This window comes from Staurois parvus, unplaced genomic scaffold (genome assembly GCF_062004578.1).
Source record: "Staurois parvus isolate SC_StPar_1 unplaced genomic scaffold, SC_StPar_1.0 ptg000155l, whole genome shotgun sequence".
Classification (NCBI taxonomy): domain Eukaryota; kingdom Metazoa; phylum Chordata; class Amphibia; order Anura; family Ranidae; genus Staurois; species Staurois parvus.
This window is the reverse complement of record NW_028317951.1, coordinates 30717104-30733748: the sequence shown is the minus strand read 5'-3', so window position 1 is coordinate 30733748 and position 16645 is coordinate 30717104. Positions and strand designations below refer to the sequence as shown.

The following is a 16645-nucleotide window of genomic DNA, read 5'->3' as shown; positions in this document are numbered from 1 at the left end:
AAAAAAAACCTCTCTAGTAATAAACACCAAACTGAGCATGTGCAGTGTGACTCCACCTTATATGTCTTATCAGCAGATAAGAGGGGGACATTGGAAGAAGGGGAGGATCAGAGAAGACAGGATCAAACAGCATTTCTACACAATGCAGAGTATTAACCCCTTAGGTTCCACAGTGAGTATAACAAGTATGCTTTACTGCATATACAGACTGATTTTACTGTTGTGGGTTTAGTAACACTTTAACCACTTGCCTTCTAGGGACTGGCTGCCCAGGCCAATTTTCAGCTTTCAGCGTTGACACACTTGGCATGACAATTGTACAGTAATGCAACACTGTACCCATACAAATGTTTTATCATTTGTTCACACAAACAGAGCTGGATGTTTTATATTTTGCACTACAAACGAAAAAAGGCCGAACATTTTGAAAAAGAAAAAAAAAAGCTTTTCTTTATTTCTATTATAAAATTTTGGAAAATGGTACATTTTCTCCTTCATTGATGTGCGTTAATGAGGCTGCACTGATAGGAAGCACAGATGAAGTGGCACTGGTGGACATTGATGAGGAGGCACTGATGGGTGGCAATTATGGGCACTAATAGGCAACACTGACAGGTTCAGATGGGCACTTTTGGGAGTGCCCTGATTATCAGTGTAGATAAATCCTTTCACAGTTGCCGATTATCGGCAGTACTTTCCTCATGCTGTGACAACTGATAACTGGCAAGAGTATTTACAGTGAGCAGCAGTGATTGGACAGAGCTGATCACATGGCAAAAGGCTGCTGTGATTGCCCTTTAACGCGTCATGTGATCAGCTGTGTTCAAAAGACACAGCGATCACAGACAGCACCTTTTACGTTCTGTAAGGGGGCGTATTTTGGGAGGACATTATATGACGCCCTGCCAGAACTGGATGACCGCGCTGTAGCCATCATACGACTCTAGTGCAGTCAAGAAGTGGTTAAGGTGGTTGTACAGAATAGTTTTTATGCTTTTCTTACCTGCTGTGTGAAACAATATTGCACAGAGCAGTCGTTAGACATGTGCAGAACAAAATATTTGTTTCAGATTGACTTGTTAAAGTGGAACTTTAGGTTACAAAAAAAAAATGGTGAACAGGCAAGAATTTTAATGTAGAATAGACATTCTTTGTCTCTTCTGGATTAAATTTAGTTAAGGCCAGCCATACATGGGTCGAAAATCGACCAATTTTTCATCCAAAAGTCGGACCTAAGAATAATTGGCTGATTTTCGCTCTGTTAGTGGGTCAATGGCACCGGCCGATTTTCGTGGTTCCTCCCCTTTTCAGTGATCGGGAATGTTGGATAATTTGTAAAAAACAGATTTTCGACTCAAAGATGGGCAAATCGTACGATCGTTTTTTCCGAAAAGAATGTGCACATAAGCTGTGACCTGGAAGGAACAGAAGTTTTGCATATTATATGGGGTGAACTTTATGACTTGGTCGGCCGATTTTCAAAATCAATGATGGCACCATCGGATTACCGAGCAAACGACGTTTCCAATTTTCGGATGGAAAACCGTTCGGAATTCGAATCATGTATGGCCTGCATAACTGCCTGTACAGTGAGCCATGCAGGCACACAATGCTGCATCTGAGCTTGTGACATCATCCCCACCCAGCCAATGATAACAGTCTGCAATAGAGACCTGGAAACCAGCCGCCCAATGATGTCAGTGGCCAGGCGGGGAGCAGTGGGATGACTCATCGCTGGAGCAGAAGTGAGCAGAGTTCCACTTTAAAGTGTTACTAAACCCACAACAGTAAAAATCAGTCTGTATATGCAGTAAAGCATGCTTGTTATACTCACTGTGGCACCTAAGGGGTTAATCCTCTGCATTATGTAAATAAGAGGTTTGATCCTGACTTCTCTGATCCTCCCCTTCTACTGTCCCCAATATAACTCCTGATAGAACAGAGCCTTGGGGACAAGCTGCACATGCTCAGCTTGATATGTATTGCTAGAGTTATTTATTTTGTTTGGGAGGGTACATGTGAACAGCATTGTCCAGACAGAGGGTCAGGGGTCCTACAGCCTCATAGGGAAAAAGGAAAACTCCTCCTACAAGCTTTAACCAGTGCTCTGCTGGACACTGATTGAAGCCACAAGACTGCTATATACTGCTGATGAGAAAATGTATTTAGCAGTTTATACTTACTAATATAATTGCATTTCTACGTATGTTCGGTGTGCTGCGGGAGACCCGATATAGTAAATGCAGTCCTGGGTTTAGTAACACTTTAAGTTACTAATTTCATTTCGTTTCATTTGTAACGGAATTAGTTTCAATTATTTGCTTTCGACCGTATTCAAATTTTTCCAACAGATTGGAAGTATTCAAATCAAAAAAATCAAATCAATCTGAATTGTGAAGAATTGCTGGTTTTATTCTATTCAAATTTCAGAAGACAGTTTTATTCAATCTGTTCTTTTCTTATCCATTTATTTCTATTCTGTACTTTTATTTTCTATTCTGATCTACTCTATTCTTTTCAAATTTTGACCACTATATCCTAAACCCTGGTACTCATGGTTTTTGACAAAAGTCAGCAACATGTTTATTTTTCAAATTCGATTTGAGTTTTGGACAAAATGTTTTTTCATTATATCAAATTCATTTAAATTCATTACTATTGTAATTCAGAAATTCGGAGACATCAGAATCTCCAAAAAAACTAAAATTTGGTCCAAATTTCAATTGAGAACAAAACAAACGGCGCATCTCTAGCAGTCATTTATGACTTTGGAGTCCCCAGCTGGCTCTGCCCCTTCCTTCTTCAAGTGCCCCCTCAGCAAATTGTGTACTAAGGGGTCACCCATGTGGGCACACTCCCAAGCCAGGCTGTGTGCATCCATAGGTACACAGAGTGCTGCTTGGCCCTGCCCCTGCACAGGATTTGACCACTCGTAATAGAAACCAATGGCCGCAACTGGAGCCTGTGAGAAAAGGAAAAGAAAGCAGCAGCACTGCAGCCAGGAAAGCACTCTTTAGGGGAGTGTTTTTCACCTTAAGGCAGAGAATGCATTAAGGTAAAAAAAAAAAAACCAGTTGTGTTTAGAATTACTGTGAGAGAATAACATTGATCATCCCATTACAATGGCATCTGAAAGTGAGTGGGATATATTAGGCAGGAACTTAACATCCATGAAGTTAAAAGCAGAAAAAGATAGGTATCAGGGTTTTTTTTTCTATGGGTCTGTGGCTACACAGACCAATCAGAATGCTCACCTGTGTCCACAGCCAAAAGGTGTGTGTATGTGTGTCCTGGGGAAGAGATGACACCAGGATACAATATGGGAAGCCAGCAGAGGCAGTGCAATGTTTTGCTAGAAAACCATGGGTCCTGCTGTTCATATAGGTCTTACTTTGACACATACCACCTACCTAAACACTGTTGTTGGCCAATTATCCTTCATGGAAACGATATTCCCTAAGAGCAGTAGCCTCATTCAGCAGGATAATGCACCCTGCTTCACTGCAAAAATGGTTCAAGAATGATTTGAGGCACACACAAAGTTTGAGATGCAGACCTGGCCTCCAAATTCTCCAGCTCTCACTCCATTGAGCATCTGTGGAATGTGCTTGAAAAACTAGTCTGATCCATGGAGGCCCCACCTCACAACTTACACGACAAAATATCTACCACTGACTGTTTCGTTCCAGATCCCACAGCATACCTTCAGACGTCTAATGGCGTCCATGCCTTGACATATCAGAGCTGTTTTGGCAGGAAAAGGAGGACCTACTCAACATTAGGTGAGTGGTTATAAAGTTATGGCTGATCAATGTAGTTTTAACATATTATTTGAAATCACAAATAAATTAGTTTGCTAATTGACCTTGGAATAAAGAGGTTCAACTTGAAATGTGCTCTGGCTGAAAAACCGCAAAACTGAATCCATATCCTCTAAACATACTTCACATCTCTGAGACAATAAGACTAGGTTCACATCAGTGCAGGTTGCACTTGATGCATTTTTCTGGTGAGTTTTGGAGTGCATTTTGCATTTTTGAACATGAGTTTGGCTAAAGGAAAGTATGACAGTTCTGTTCATGTAGTGCAACTTTGATGCAACTTTACACTTTTTGGCACTCCAGTAGCATCACAATCGCATCAAATAAGTGCAGGAACCTTGTACAAAGTCGCACAGTAGGGTTAGAGTTAGGGTTTGAGCTGGGGTTAGCTGTAATTATTAACGTTCTAAAGCTAACAATTACCGCTACCTCTAACATGCAACGTTGGACACATAAAGGTTCCTGCACTACTTTGATGCAACTTTAATGCTACTTGAGTGCCAGAGCATGTGAAGTTGCATCAAAGTTGCACAACACAAACAGAACTGTCATACTTTATTAAAAAAAAAAAAAAAAAGCAAAATGCATCAAAAACTCAACACTTGCATTTCTGGTGCGGGTCCTTTGGCTAAATGGGTCATTGGCTTGAATCCCAACCACGGCACCACCTGCTTGGAGTTTGCATGTTCTCCTTGTGCCTGCATGGGTTTCCTCTGGGTTCTCTGGTTTCCCCCCACACTCCAAAGACATGCTGATAGGTTAATTGGATCCTGTCTAAATTGTCCCTAATATGTGTGTATATGAATGTAAGTTAGGGACCTTAGATTGTACGCCCCTTGAGGGTTAGGGACTGATGTGAATGTGCAATATATGTAAAGCGATGCATAAATTGACAGTGCTATATCAGTACACAAACTTAAATAAAGACTATTACATGCAAAACACAATCTGCTGTGGGGAAAAAAAAAAAAGGCCCTGACCCTTTCCAAAAAACACACCAACTCAAAACACACAGATGTCAAATAGATTCATAGGAAACCATGTTAAATGGACTATAGTGTGTTTCTGCAAAATGCACTAAAAAATACAAGGGTAATGGAGGACATCTTATTGTAGGCTCCAGTGGCAAACATGAGGATTCCCATTGTATCTTAGGGTTTCCGTTCACAACTGAGCGGCATGTCACTTGAAGCTCAAAAAAAGTACTAGTGCATTTTTGGTGCCAATGGACTAAGGCTCCCCTAGGGAAGTCCCTGAAAAACACAACTGCTGTGCTTTTTTTCTCCCTCTCCTTCCCCTAGCTCTCTGGCTGATCGAAACAAAATCAATCTATAGCGAGCTTAAAATCTGATATAGATTGTAACCTTTCCCCATTCTATGCAAAACATAAAAAATCATTTAGGATAGATACACCTGAAATTGCAGGTTTATTGATAGGGGTGTATACAACCTTTTTTACTTCTTTCTTTTGCACCCATCTTTAAGAGTAATTGATGTAATATTTCAAAGGGTGAGCCTAATTGTACAGCACTAACACCACTTTTTACATACTACGTATATTTACACAAGCCTGTGCACCAGCCATAACAAGGACAAAACATGAAATGTCATTAAAGCCCAACTACAGCTATTCAGCACTGTGCAATGTTAACTTGCATTTGCTCAGTCATGCAACACTGTACGCAAATGAAATTTAGATTTTTTTTTTTCCACATAGAGCTTTCTTTTGGTGGTATTTGAGCACCATGGGATTTTTTTATTCTTTGCGATATAAACGAAAAAACACCAAAATAAAAAAAATTAAAAACCCATTTTTCTTAGTTTGTTTTAAAATTTTGCAAACAAATAATCTTCCTTTATAAATTCAGGCCAACATGCAGTCTGCTACATTTCTTTGTTAAAAAAATACCCCAAATCAGTGTATATTATTTAGTCTGTGTGAGTCTATATATATATATATATATATATATATATATATATATATATATATATTCAAATTGATCAATTCTGATGTACTGACCTCTTTTTGGAAAGTGTGTGATCCAAGGTATTTAGTAAAAGGCATGGCAATTTTTTTGAAGTTGTCATTTTTCTGTCACAATTTTATTAGGAAATTTAGGAAATTAAATACACTTTTTTTATACTATTATTGCTTAGAACAGTGAAGATCACTGTTGTAAGCAACAGCTTTAACTTTTACAAATGGCTTTCGTTCAAGACCACTTGCTTACTATTGTGATGCTGTGATTGGCTACAGCTAATCACATAGTAAAGAGTGTCAGGTACCATGTGATAGCTGTGGGCCAATCACAGCATCACAATAGTAAGAGCGATGTTGTGAATGAAAGCCATAAAGCTATTGCTTATAACAGTGATCATCACTGGTATAAGCAATAATGATGTTTTGATCACAATGTAATCATGATCGCTATGATTGGTGATCGCAATCACATGGTACCACAGCTGCTCACAGCAGCCAGGTACAGTGCGCCATGATCACACCATTGTGCACCCCAGAGCGCCTGTGCTGAACGACAAACCAGAACGTTACCTAGCCTGTGGCTGCTGCCCACTCACAGGAAATGTACTGTGGGTGGACAGCAAGTAGTAAAACTAGGTCCAAAAAGAAAGCAAGAACATAAGAATGGCTTAAGCGTTAACATATTTAAAGGGAAACTTCAACCATGCGTATGATTGTCTACAGTTCTTGTAGCTGCAGACTTTTACTGTTTTTAAAATGGTAAATATGGCTAGAGTTCTAAACTGGCACAAAAACTCCTCTGCCAATCATTGGATTCAGCTTGAGCATGTGACAACAGATATTCCTCTTGGTGGCCTACCCTGGCTCATGTAGGAACCCCCTCACACTCTCCTCAGCCACCCAATGACACGGACTTCAAAAGGCTTTAGTCTGATAGAGGATACATCTGAAGCAAACAGACTCCTGCTCTCATGAGGCCAATTATAGGCAATGGCAGTTTTAGCCTGGGAATGCTAGACAGAACATTTCAGTCTCCTCACAAAAGCCAAAAGACATGCTTGAAATTTATTTAATCCACCGAAGGATATAAGTTGCTCTGGTAAATTCAGGTTATGACCAACTCTTAGTATGGAAGTGCTGGATTTGCATTGCCATCCAAAGTTGGTAGGTAGACAATGGTCACACTCCTATGACCAAGTTTGAAGACTTCTGTGCTGACCCTTCCTGCATCAGACATGGTCTTCCTAAATCGTACCTTATCTTACCTGCTGGACCAATTTACTCCTCTATACCAAAACAATTTGGAAAAGGACTTACGTGTACACATTTTCAGAACAAAAAAAGAACTTGTACACGGAGCCTTGTCCATAAGGCATCCACCTCCAGCAAAGTTCAGGAAATGGGACTTAAAATTCTGTTGTGCTACTACAGAGTCCCCATGTCCCTACATACAATCTTTCCACAATGCTCAAACTGGAGTTTCCAACAGCATGAAGGTTCCATGCTACACATCTTTTGTACATGCCCGGTATTACAGTTTGTGGGACCTAGTGAGAAAAATGTCTTCAGACCCACAAAAGTCAGCTTGGGGATGAATTGGCAGTCTTCCTCTTCCATTTCATACTCTTGTCAAAAATCACTCCTAATACACCTATTGAATGCAGCCCAGGTCTATATTCCACAGTAATGAAAACTAATTAGTGTCTGGTTTAATAAAATAAATCAAATTAAAATGATGGAAGATGGCATAGCTTTATGAAATCATAAAAGGGAATAACTCCACATAACCTGATTTGGCTGGATTGATTTCACAGTGGACTATCACACTATTATGGGCACAGCATGAGAACTCTCTGCAAATGGAATGATAGGAAATCCCTTTTGTGTACGGGGACATTTCTAATAATGATACATTCCTGCCATAGAAGGGCAAGACAGAACACCCCCTTTCCTTCATAGTATCCCTCACCCCACCTCTTTTTATTCTCCATCTGTTCTCTTTTCTTGAGGATATGCATATGTTGCAACCAGGTCTTATATAGGAAGACATCATCGGTCATAAACTCACTGGCACCACAATGAGGACTCCCAACCCTGCTCTTATGCCCTCCTTGGACGATGAGTGATGTCTTCATACTGGGGACCTCCTACCAGCAGATGCCAACATATGATTAGGGGCCAAACCCCTCTACCCATGTGTCAAGATTTATAATAGAAGGATATAGGATTATAACCCTTAGCAAACAATTTAAGAATCTGTCGTTATATGGAATGTTATGACCTGTCTGAACAACGATCAGAATGTCTTGCATAATTCATGGTGTCTGTCACTTTCAAAGATTGTTGTGCTATCTTGGAAAAATCTAAAAAAAAAAAAAAAATTTAAAATATTTATGTATTATGCATACAAACAGCCCAAGTCATCCAGTGCTGTCTTCCTACAACCCTAAGTCTTCACTGCTGTCTTTGTTCCCATGCCACCATCTTGTATTTGGGATCTGGCTGTGACTACATAGTCAGATCCACTGCCCAGAGGAGGCTGCCACAAAGCCTTCTTGGATGCGTGACTTAATCCCAGGAGACTGCGGCGGGGGGGGGGGGGGGGCAGAGGGACCCACACAAATGTCATCCTCTCCTAGGAAAAGAATGAGGAAGGAGAAGCACTTACCTGCTGGAAAAAGTACTTATTACCTTGATTTAAAAATAAATAAAAGCTTCCAAAGGTCTAAAAGGAAAAAAGGTTGGTGTTTTTTCCCCTTATTGCATTCATTACAACCTGTCACTTCTAAATTTTGTTATAGTGGGCAGTTTTTCCAAGGAAACAAATTAAAGTGTCTCTTTAAATTAATCTTTTCCTGCAACATAAAAGCCTGAACTTTCTGGCTCCTCATTCTGCAATTGCTAGGCTGTCATGTTGACACTCTTGCTTCAAAACCACAAGTCATTTAATACAAGACAAATACACAGATAAAGACTGTTAAAGCTGACCATAAACAAGTAAATTTTCGATCGACCATTCGCACGAATATTTGTATAAGAATTTTCAGTACATTCGATGACTTGAAGAATGTCATTCTAACATACTTCCTTTTGTTTGGTTTTAACATTTGACTTTGAAATGAGTGGATTTTCCCCTGAACAAAAAAAAAAAAAAAACACTTACGGTTATACACCTTTCACACGTGCAGACTTCAAATTCGTGAATTTGTCTGCTCAACGGGGGATCGGTCTGCTGATATCCGCTAAGCAGGCATATGACAGGTCTGTGCCTGCTCTGCTTGTGCAGAGCAGACACTGACACAGCCCACTTTCCACTATGGGTGGTCGGATGTAAAATGGACCACCTGTCCATTTACATCTCACTGTCATCCGATCCACTAGACAGGTGGGAAGCAGATCCCCATTCGTTTGTTTTTAGCAGATTGGATCGGATGCAGGCTGACGTAAATGGACACATATTAATTTACATCCGCTGCTACATAGAGGGAAATGGATGGTCCGATCTGGTCCGCCTGAAAAATAAGATGGGTGAACTTGATCAGTCCGCCCCTTTGAAAGGGGCCTTAGAAATCTGATGAAAAAATTTTCTATGCAGAGACTTCAAGTTTTTTTAATTCATGGTGTAAACTTCTTTTGTCTATAGCTGGCAGATCTAACCTTATAGAAATGATCTAAATGCCTCAACTATACATGCTTCATAACTGTGGACTGTAAATAAGACCTTTGGAGCCAGATGCTGCTGCTCTTTTGCGCAACGCTGGATTGAGATTGGGATCAGGTAAGTATGGGGGGAAGCTGCACTAAAAGGTTCTTTACCTTAATGCAGGGAATGAATTAAGGTGAAAAAAAAAAAAAAAAAACCTTCAGCCTTCAGAACCACTTTAAAGTAGAACTATAGGCAAAACTTTTTTTTTTCCCATTTTGGATAGAGTAAGGGAGAGTTATAACCCCTGTCAGATTTTGTGTGTCCCATTGCAGAGGTTCCTTTCACTTCCTGTCCCATAGCCAAACAGAAAATGAAATGAGAGGAAATCCCTGCAGAATAAGAGAATTCCTTGGGGACCCCCAGGTCACTAGAACTAGTGTCCCTATTGGAATATTTCTTTTCTGTGGACAACCCAAAATTTGAGATGGTCTTTTACTATCACTTTCAATGATAATGGTGAACTGAACAAATAAAGGGTGAATCTCCCCTAACGGGGCAGAGACAGCAATAAAATACAGCAATTTGAATTTGAGACTACAGCAGTTGACTTTTCCGCATAGTGGAGCTATGAACTCATTCCAAAGGATTTGGGATTAATGACTTCAGATACATGGTTTAGTACTGAAGGAAGATATAAACTGGGTAATGTTGAAGTATTTTTTATGGAAAATTTATTTCAATAAATAAAAAAAAAAAAAAAAAAAAAAAAAGGTACATGGAGTTAACTTCATTAAAAAGATGGAAAGGCAACAATACAAACCACCGCTCTCATATACAAGGTTTGGTTTTTGTTTTTTTAATTAAGATTGCATATTTTCCCATTTTTGCAGTGTACAAATTATTTGATGAAATATTTACAATTGTTACACAATGTACAATTTCAACTAATTCAGGTTCTCTTATTGTTCGAGTCAGCAAAAATAAGACTACATTCAAGTTCAGCTTACAAAAATGATTACAATAAAACTAGATATGTATGACATTCATTATATTTTATGGAAGGAATATTGTAATGAAAAGATATTATTCACCAAATAGCACTAAGTTTATTCTTGAGAAAAATATTGCACTTAAAAGAGTCATGTCAGAAAGCACGGAGAAACGTAGTACAGGTACTCATTATAAATGTATAATACAGAAAACTAATTTTTAAGCTTTTCGTGAATTAATTCTAATATGCAGTGACCTGAGGACTATAGCAATCAAGCCTGATTGGATAACATTTCCCCAGCTTTGATTTCTGGCAAAAGTGTTTATCATGGAAGGAGGAAGAACTGATGTTTCACTTTTTGACTGATGTTAGCAGGTACATAAATATAACTTCTTAATGACTTTTCAGCCCCCACAATAACAGTAATAAAGGCCAAGTCTAAGGCTAATCTACTATTGTGGCAGATATAAGAACTTTAGGGGATATGTTTTTACCAACAGAGATCTCAAGATACAGAAAACCACATTAACTTTCCGATGTACAGCCAACACTATGAATAGTGGTTGTGGGTAAATCCGGCCTTAATGTTGATTTTCAAGGTCATTTTCTAAAGGTAATCCATAGCCAAAACCTTTCCTTTTTCAGTAGCAGTATCCTTACAAAGATATTCTACTAAAGTAGATCATAGGTATCCAAACGTTACTTAAAGTTGCTGCACTAAATGCAAAGAAGAGAGGATAGCACCAAGTATGCTACAGCTATAGTACCGTGCAGCTAATGAACAGCAAGTATGATGTAAACCAGGCAAAGCAGTGTAAGTAGCACAAATGTGATTTGCCAATTGAAGCACTATACCTAAAATACATTAAAACTGCATTAACTAGAAGCATCTGTCTTTGCTACACTGTCCCTTATACTCCCACCCACATTCCGTTATTCAGAAGTAACCACAAAATACTACTGATAAAGATATTGCTCCACCTACCAAGAAGAATTACATTCATCAAATAATGTACATGACAGTGAGACAGAAAATCTGCTTTTTGAGAGAAAAAAAAAAAAAGTAAAAACAACCACCGCTTTGTGTTATTGCTAGGAGGTAGATTTTTGTCAGAGCTGAGACATGCAAAGTCTTTTCTTTCAAATAATCTTTTCCCGTGCTGCCATTAAAGAGACACAAAACTGACTCTTTGTTCCACAAAGACTTCACTATGGAGGTGCTTGAAATTTACAGACGTATTTCCTTTGTATGGTACATGCGTCCACTGCTAAATTCTAAAATCAACAAACCATGTAGGACCTCTTGTAAAGCAAGGTGGCCTCAGGCAGTAGTCTCCAGATGCAGGCGAGAAAAAGTTGGCCATATATGGATTGAAAGTCAGCTAGTTTAGCATGGACCGGCCAAATTTCGATCCATGTGGTCACTCCTGCTTGGCAGGAGTCAATCTAACAATCAACTTCTATTGAGTGGGAATGTTGGAAAATTTTTCTCAATCAGTGTACTCTGACAGTGGAGAGGAACCAGTGCCAGAATAGAATGTCTCAGTGAGGAGGATTCCTCTATTCACCTCGCTTATGTGGATGGAGGAATCTGTTGATTATTTTTTTTTCATTCAGCCTGCTGGAAAAAAGAAAAAAAAAGCCCATCTATGGCCAGCTTAACTCTTCTCATAAAGTCTCAAAAATAAAGGATCAGTGAGCAAAGACAAAGGTGATCATGCCCACTTTTGCTGCCTCCTGCCAGGTGTGCATGCTGAGAATATACAAGGACAGGTAGCTATAGAAGACGCTAACTGGAATTTTAATGGGGATAGGTGTACCTGACTACCTGATTTTATATGAGGCTAGGTTCACGCCTAAGGTTCCCTGACCCTTTCCAAAAAATGCACCAGTTGAAAAACGCACAGATGTGAACAAGTCTCATGTTAAATGGATTGTAGCGTGTCTGCAAATCTGAAAACGCAGTGTAAAACGTATAGGCATGAGCCTAGCCTGATAAATGGTCTCTGAGAAGACATGGCATGCAGTGATCTTTGTTTGCTCTACAGTTATTCTTTACAGTATATTTATGTGAGCATTTTACGGTGGTAAGTTTTAGTCTAACAGTAATTCATTTTTGCTATGAATACTTTCCAGCTCTACCTTCAAGGACAGGCAATAATACAGAAAACAGGCAGCAAAGGGGGACTTTTTTTTTTTTTTGTTTCTGGCAGATGTATAATTAATATACACTAAACGATTCCGAATAAAAAGGGACCACTATATAGCTGTTTCAGCATAAACAAACTCCCTTTGTTTTTTTCTGTGTACTCTACCTTTTTTGGTTGATGGAGATGCAGGCCATTATTAGAAAGGACAAGCAGGCATCTACATAGAGGATTTTGGTCACAATTGATGGCTATTGTGTGATACAAAGAATGCAAGTGTTAAGCAAGATCAGACATGACATGAATTTTATGGCATTGGCACTGCCATCTATACTGTTGTAGACAATCAAACTGACAGCAAAAATTATTTGGAGGACAGTTAGCTAACAGTTCCTGTATGTTAAGTGCACGTCCAATACATTTAATTGTACATTCTAATCTGCACATTTTTAGCCGACAAATATGTATATAAAAATATATGCGGTTTGGTTCTCACTGATACAATAAAGACATTATCAACTTTTAATACTGTCAGCATATGCACTGTATTATTTATCTATACAGCAACGTTAACTTACATGCTAAAATCAGATGTGCTTGTATCATAAAATACCAAAAAAAAAAAAAAAATCTCCATTATACTGTAAATCAATAGCTTAAAAAGAAAATGTGTAAAATTGGATCACATTACACACAATGTAACCTCTATTTTAATAACTGGTAACCTCTAAAAATACTGTTCATTTTTATTTTTGCTGAATGTTTCTTTTTAGTTAAAAATAAAGACTTTACCACATTATATAATGTGGTTGCTGCGAATTCTTTTAATAACGGTAGAAAAATGCAGATTCTGGAAGAGTGTTTAAAACTGAAGAGAGAGATTTTCCACATTAATGCACAATGTGGACCCCTTATCCCAATATACACCTTACCGATTATGCCACTGGCTTCCATCATCATATTTATATAGAAATCTGAGAACAGAACGTGCAATGGTAATGTCTCGAAAGTTCCAGAAAAAAAGTCAGATAATTAAAAGGACAGGTTGCTCCAAGGAAAAAAAAAATAGACCCTGCTAAGATCTGCATTGATATGTTTAATAAAGACAGAGCAGGAGCACTTTTAGAGGACTTCTGACAGATGCCAGAGGGAGGTGCAATACTAATGCTAGAAACTTGTATACAATGTATTAAAGTTTTTTTTAAATGTTGAGGAAACTAAACTAGCCAAAAGAACTAAAGTTTTTTTTGGAGCTATACATTCTTCTTATAAAGGCCATTAAAGACATACAAAATACATGGCTACTGAAATGCACCGTCATCAGTTTCTCAACATTTAACTACACTTCCTCCTTCCCATTGGACAGAGTTTCTGTGTTCAGAGGAAGAATAATCATTTCTTCTTCCTGCCTTATTTTACAATCACATCTGGAACAAGATACTGAGTCTCCTCCATGTCAATATAGCATCTCCCATAAAATACAGTGGTATAGCAGACTAAGTGCAGCATTGTGGATTATAAGCACAGGAAGGGGATTAACTGTCTTGGTCTAAAGTGTAAATAGCCATTAACACACCCAGGATCCACAACATTGTGCTCATACAGCCAATCTGAGTAATCTAAAAACAGTTTGAAAATAAACCTGCCATGGTTTAGGCTATGGTGGGTTTACAGTGACTATTACTGTAACAAGAAAGCAGGTTGCTGACAGAAATGAAGAGCAGGAAACGTAAGCGGTGCCTGCACATACCTGGAGCAACTTCTTGTGACTTTCCTCAGCCCAAATGCCACTGATCGGGCAAAGCTCTGACATTTCTTGATATTTTTGGACTTTGCCCACATATCCCACCTCCCATGCACTGCTACTGGCCCATCACCAAGATAGGCTACTTCACTGGCCAACAGGTATGCGTGGGAGGGAAGAGAGGAAGGGGAAACAGTTACTACCAGGAGGTTCTTAAGCTTTTTCTGATCAGAACAACCTGTAATTCAGAAAGAGTAGCACTGAAGGTTGCTGAATATATATGTTTAGATACACCCTAGGTGTAGCACTTCTACTTGTTGGCAGCCTTTTTGGGTTACACTTTCAGCCCAATCCCAGCATACAGATGTTGCCGTAAGATAGGCAGCTCAATTAAACTATTCTAAAGAAGTTATACACCGAGTCTGTAAGGGCAATGCCTGACTTTCATAAAAATATGTAATACATACATTTTCCATTTCAGTTTAGTAAACCCTAATTTGACAGTAATTTACCATTTGCTACACAATGCAATGCACAGCATTAATTGTGCCCTTTTATACTGGCAGTGGGGCTCATGTGAAACTATATGATATTACAGTGTCAGTCATACATCATGTTCTGATAACATTTACTGCAGATACACATCAACAAAAACTGCAGTAAAATAAAAATAAAACGGTATACCTACAGGAAGGCAATGTATTGGTTTTTACTAATCTACTAAGTTCTAAGCCTAGTTTTCCACAGTATCCTAACATCACCTTCATCTATTGATCGGTCTTATAAATTAGTGCAACACTGTCAAGGAAGGTGCAGAATTCAGACTAAGAATTGTATGTATGACTTACAGAGTACAACACATAAAGCAGCCAAGTATATTGGTCCTTTTTTATATACAAAAGGGAAAAGCATGCCAACTAAACCATTTATGGTCCCTACAATACTGGAACCATCATTAGGGCTAACACTAATTTGTACATTCATTGTACACAAATACTACAAAGTACTCTATTTTCAAATCATTGCTTTGGCTCAGTCACTGTTCTGTGTCTTGTATGTGACATTATTAAGCAGAAAAGTGTTTTACTCAGGAGACTCAGCAGTCACTCCTTAACAAATGGAATGATGAGACAAATTAAACACTGGCTTGCACTGCCCAAGACTAGGCTCTCAGGTAGTTCAATTGCCCAGAATAGTTATAACTTTTTCGAAGGTAAAATTAAGGCATGTAGCATGAGATTCATGACTTCCGAGAGTCTGGATGTTGAAAACGGTTCAGTTTTTCTGGATTGTTAGATGCCATATGGGAGAAATCTCTGAATATATCTTGGTAGGTTTCATCCCCTGCAGAGAAAAGGCATGTCATTAGTTATCCTGGTATACTTTAAAAATAGAAATAACAAAAATTATTTACAGTACACTGCTGGTTTATTTATACACGATATCTGTGACAAAGACGATAACTGCGAACCCCATAATGCACACGAAGGCAGCCAGTGACCATTTAAAACGTAAGCAATAACAGACCCTGTCAAGTCCAAAAGCCAATGGCTATTAGATTATACAATTTTTTTTTTGAGCAGTTGCTGGGTGGAAGCATCAAGCATGCCTGATCTACCATAAGATAATATTTAGACCAAAGGAACAAATTTATGAAAAAACAGGAGGGAATGAAAGTAGAGGAGCTGACCATAGCAACCAATCAAATTAATGCTTTGATATATACACCACTTCGTAAAAATGAGATGTAGAATTTAACAGATTCGGTTTCTTTTGTGTAATACAAAACCTTTCCATCCTCCAACTGTAACAAATCAAATCCAATACAAATTATAAACAAAGATATACGAGTTGTCAGACTGGATGACAAAACTGATCATATAGACCTTTTGCATGCATGACCTCATAAAACTTACATACAAAGATCTATACCTGCTAGAAGACTCCATGCATCCAGGAAGATGAAAGGAAAGAGAAAAAGCAAAGTATCGTATATTTAAATATATAATGACAATTTGTCTAGCTTAACAGGAAGAGAAGATAAAAGTTCAGCAGGATGAAGCTGAAGCTACAGAAAAAATATTTTGTGTTCCATATAAGTGGTCAGCCAAACTGTGGAATATACTGTATATTAAAGGTTTCACCATCCTGAAATACATATTGTTTAAAAGACCAGGCTAATTATACATCTTGTGCAAAGAATATTTTAGCTGCTGCAATGATACTTTCACTAAGCAATTTAAAATAAAATGTTTCCCCAAAATTAATTTTGAAATTCAAGAAATGAAAATGAGGTGTGCATATGCTGCTACCTA

General features: G+C 38.4%; 1 protein-coding gene across 4 annotated transcripts in view; it reads right to left on the bottom strand.

Moving 5' to 3' along the window:
* Positions 1-10288: 10288 nt before the first annotated feature.
* ACAP2 (ArfGAP with coiled-coil, ankyrin repeat and PH domains 2) overlaps positions 10289-16645 on the bottom strand; it is a 117468-nt gene continuing 111111 nt past the window's right edge. For all 4 annotated transcript variants that reach the window (XM_089675645.1, XM_089675646.1, XM_089675648.1 and 1 more), the window contains one exon: positions 10289-15674. In XM_089675645.1, the coding sequence (XP_089531771.1) occupies positions 15571-15674 (104 nt within the window). In that variant the 3' untranslated portion in view covers positions 10289-15570. The remainder of the gene's footprint in view (positions 15675-16645) is intronic.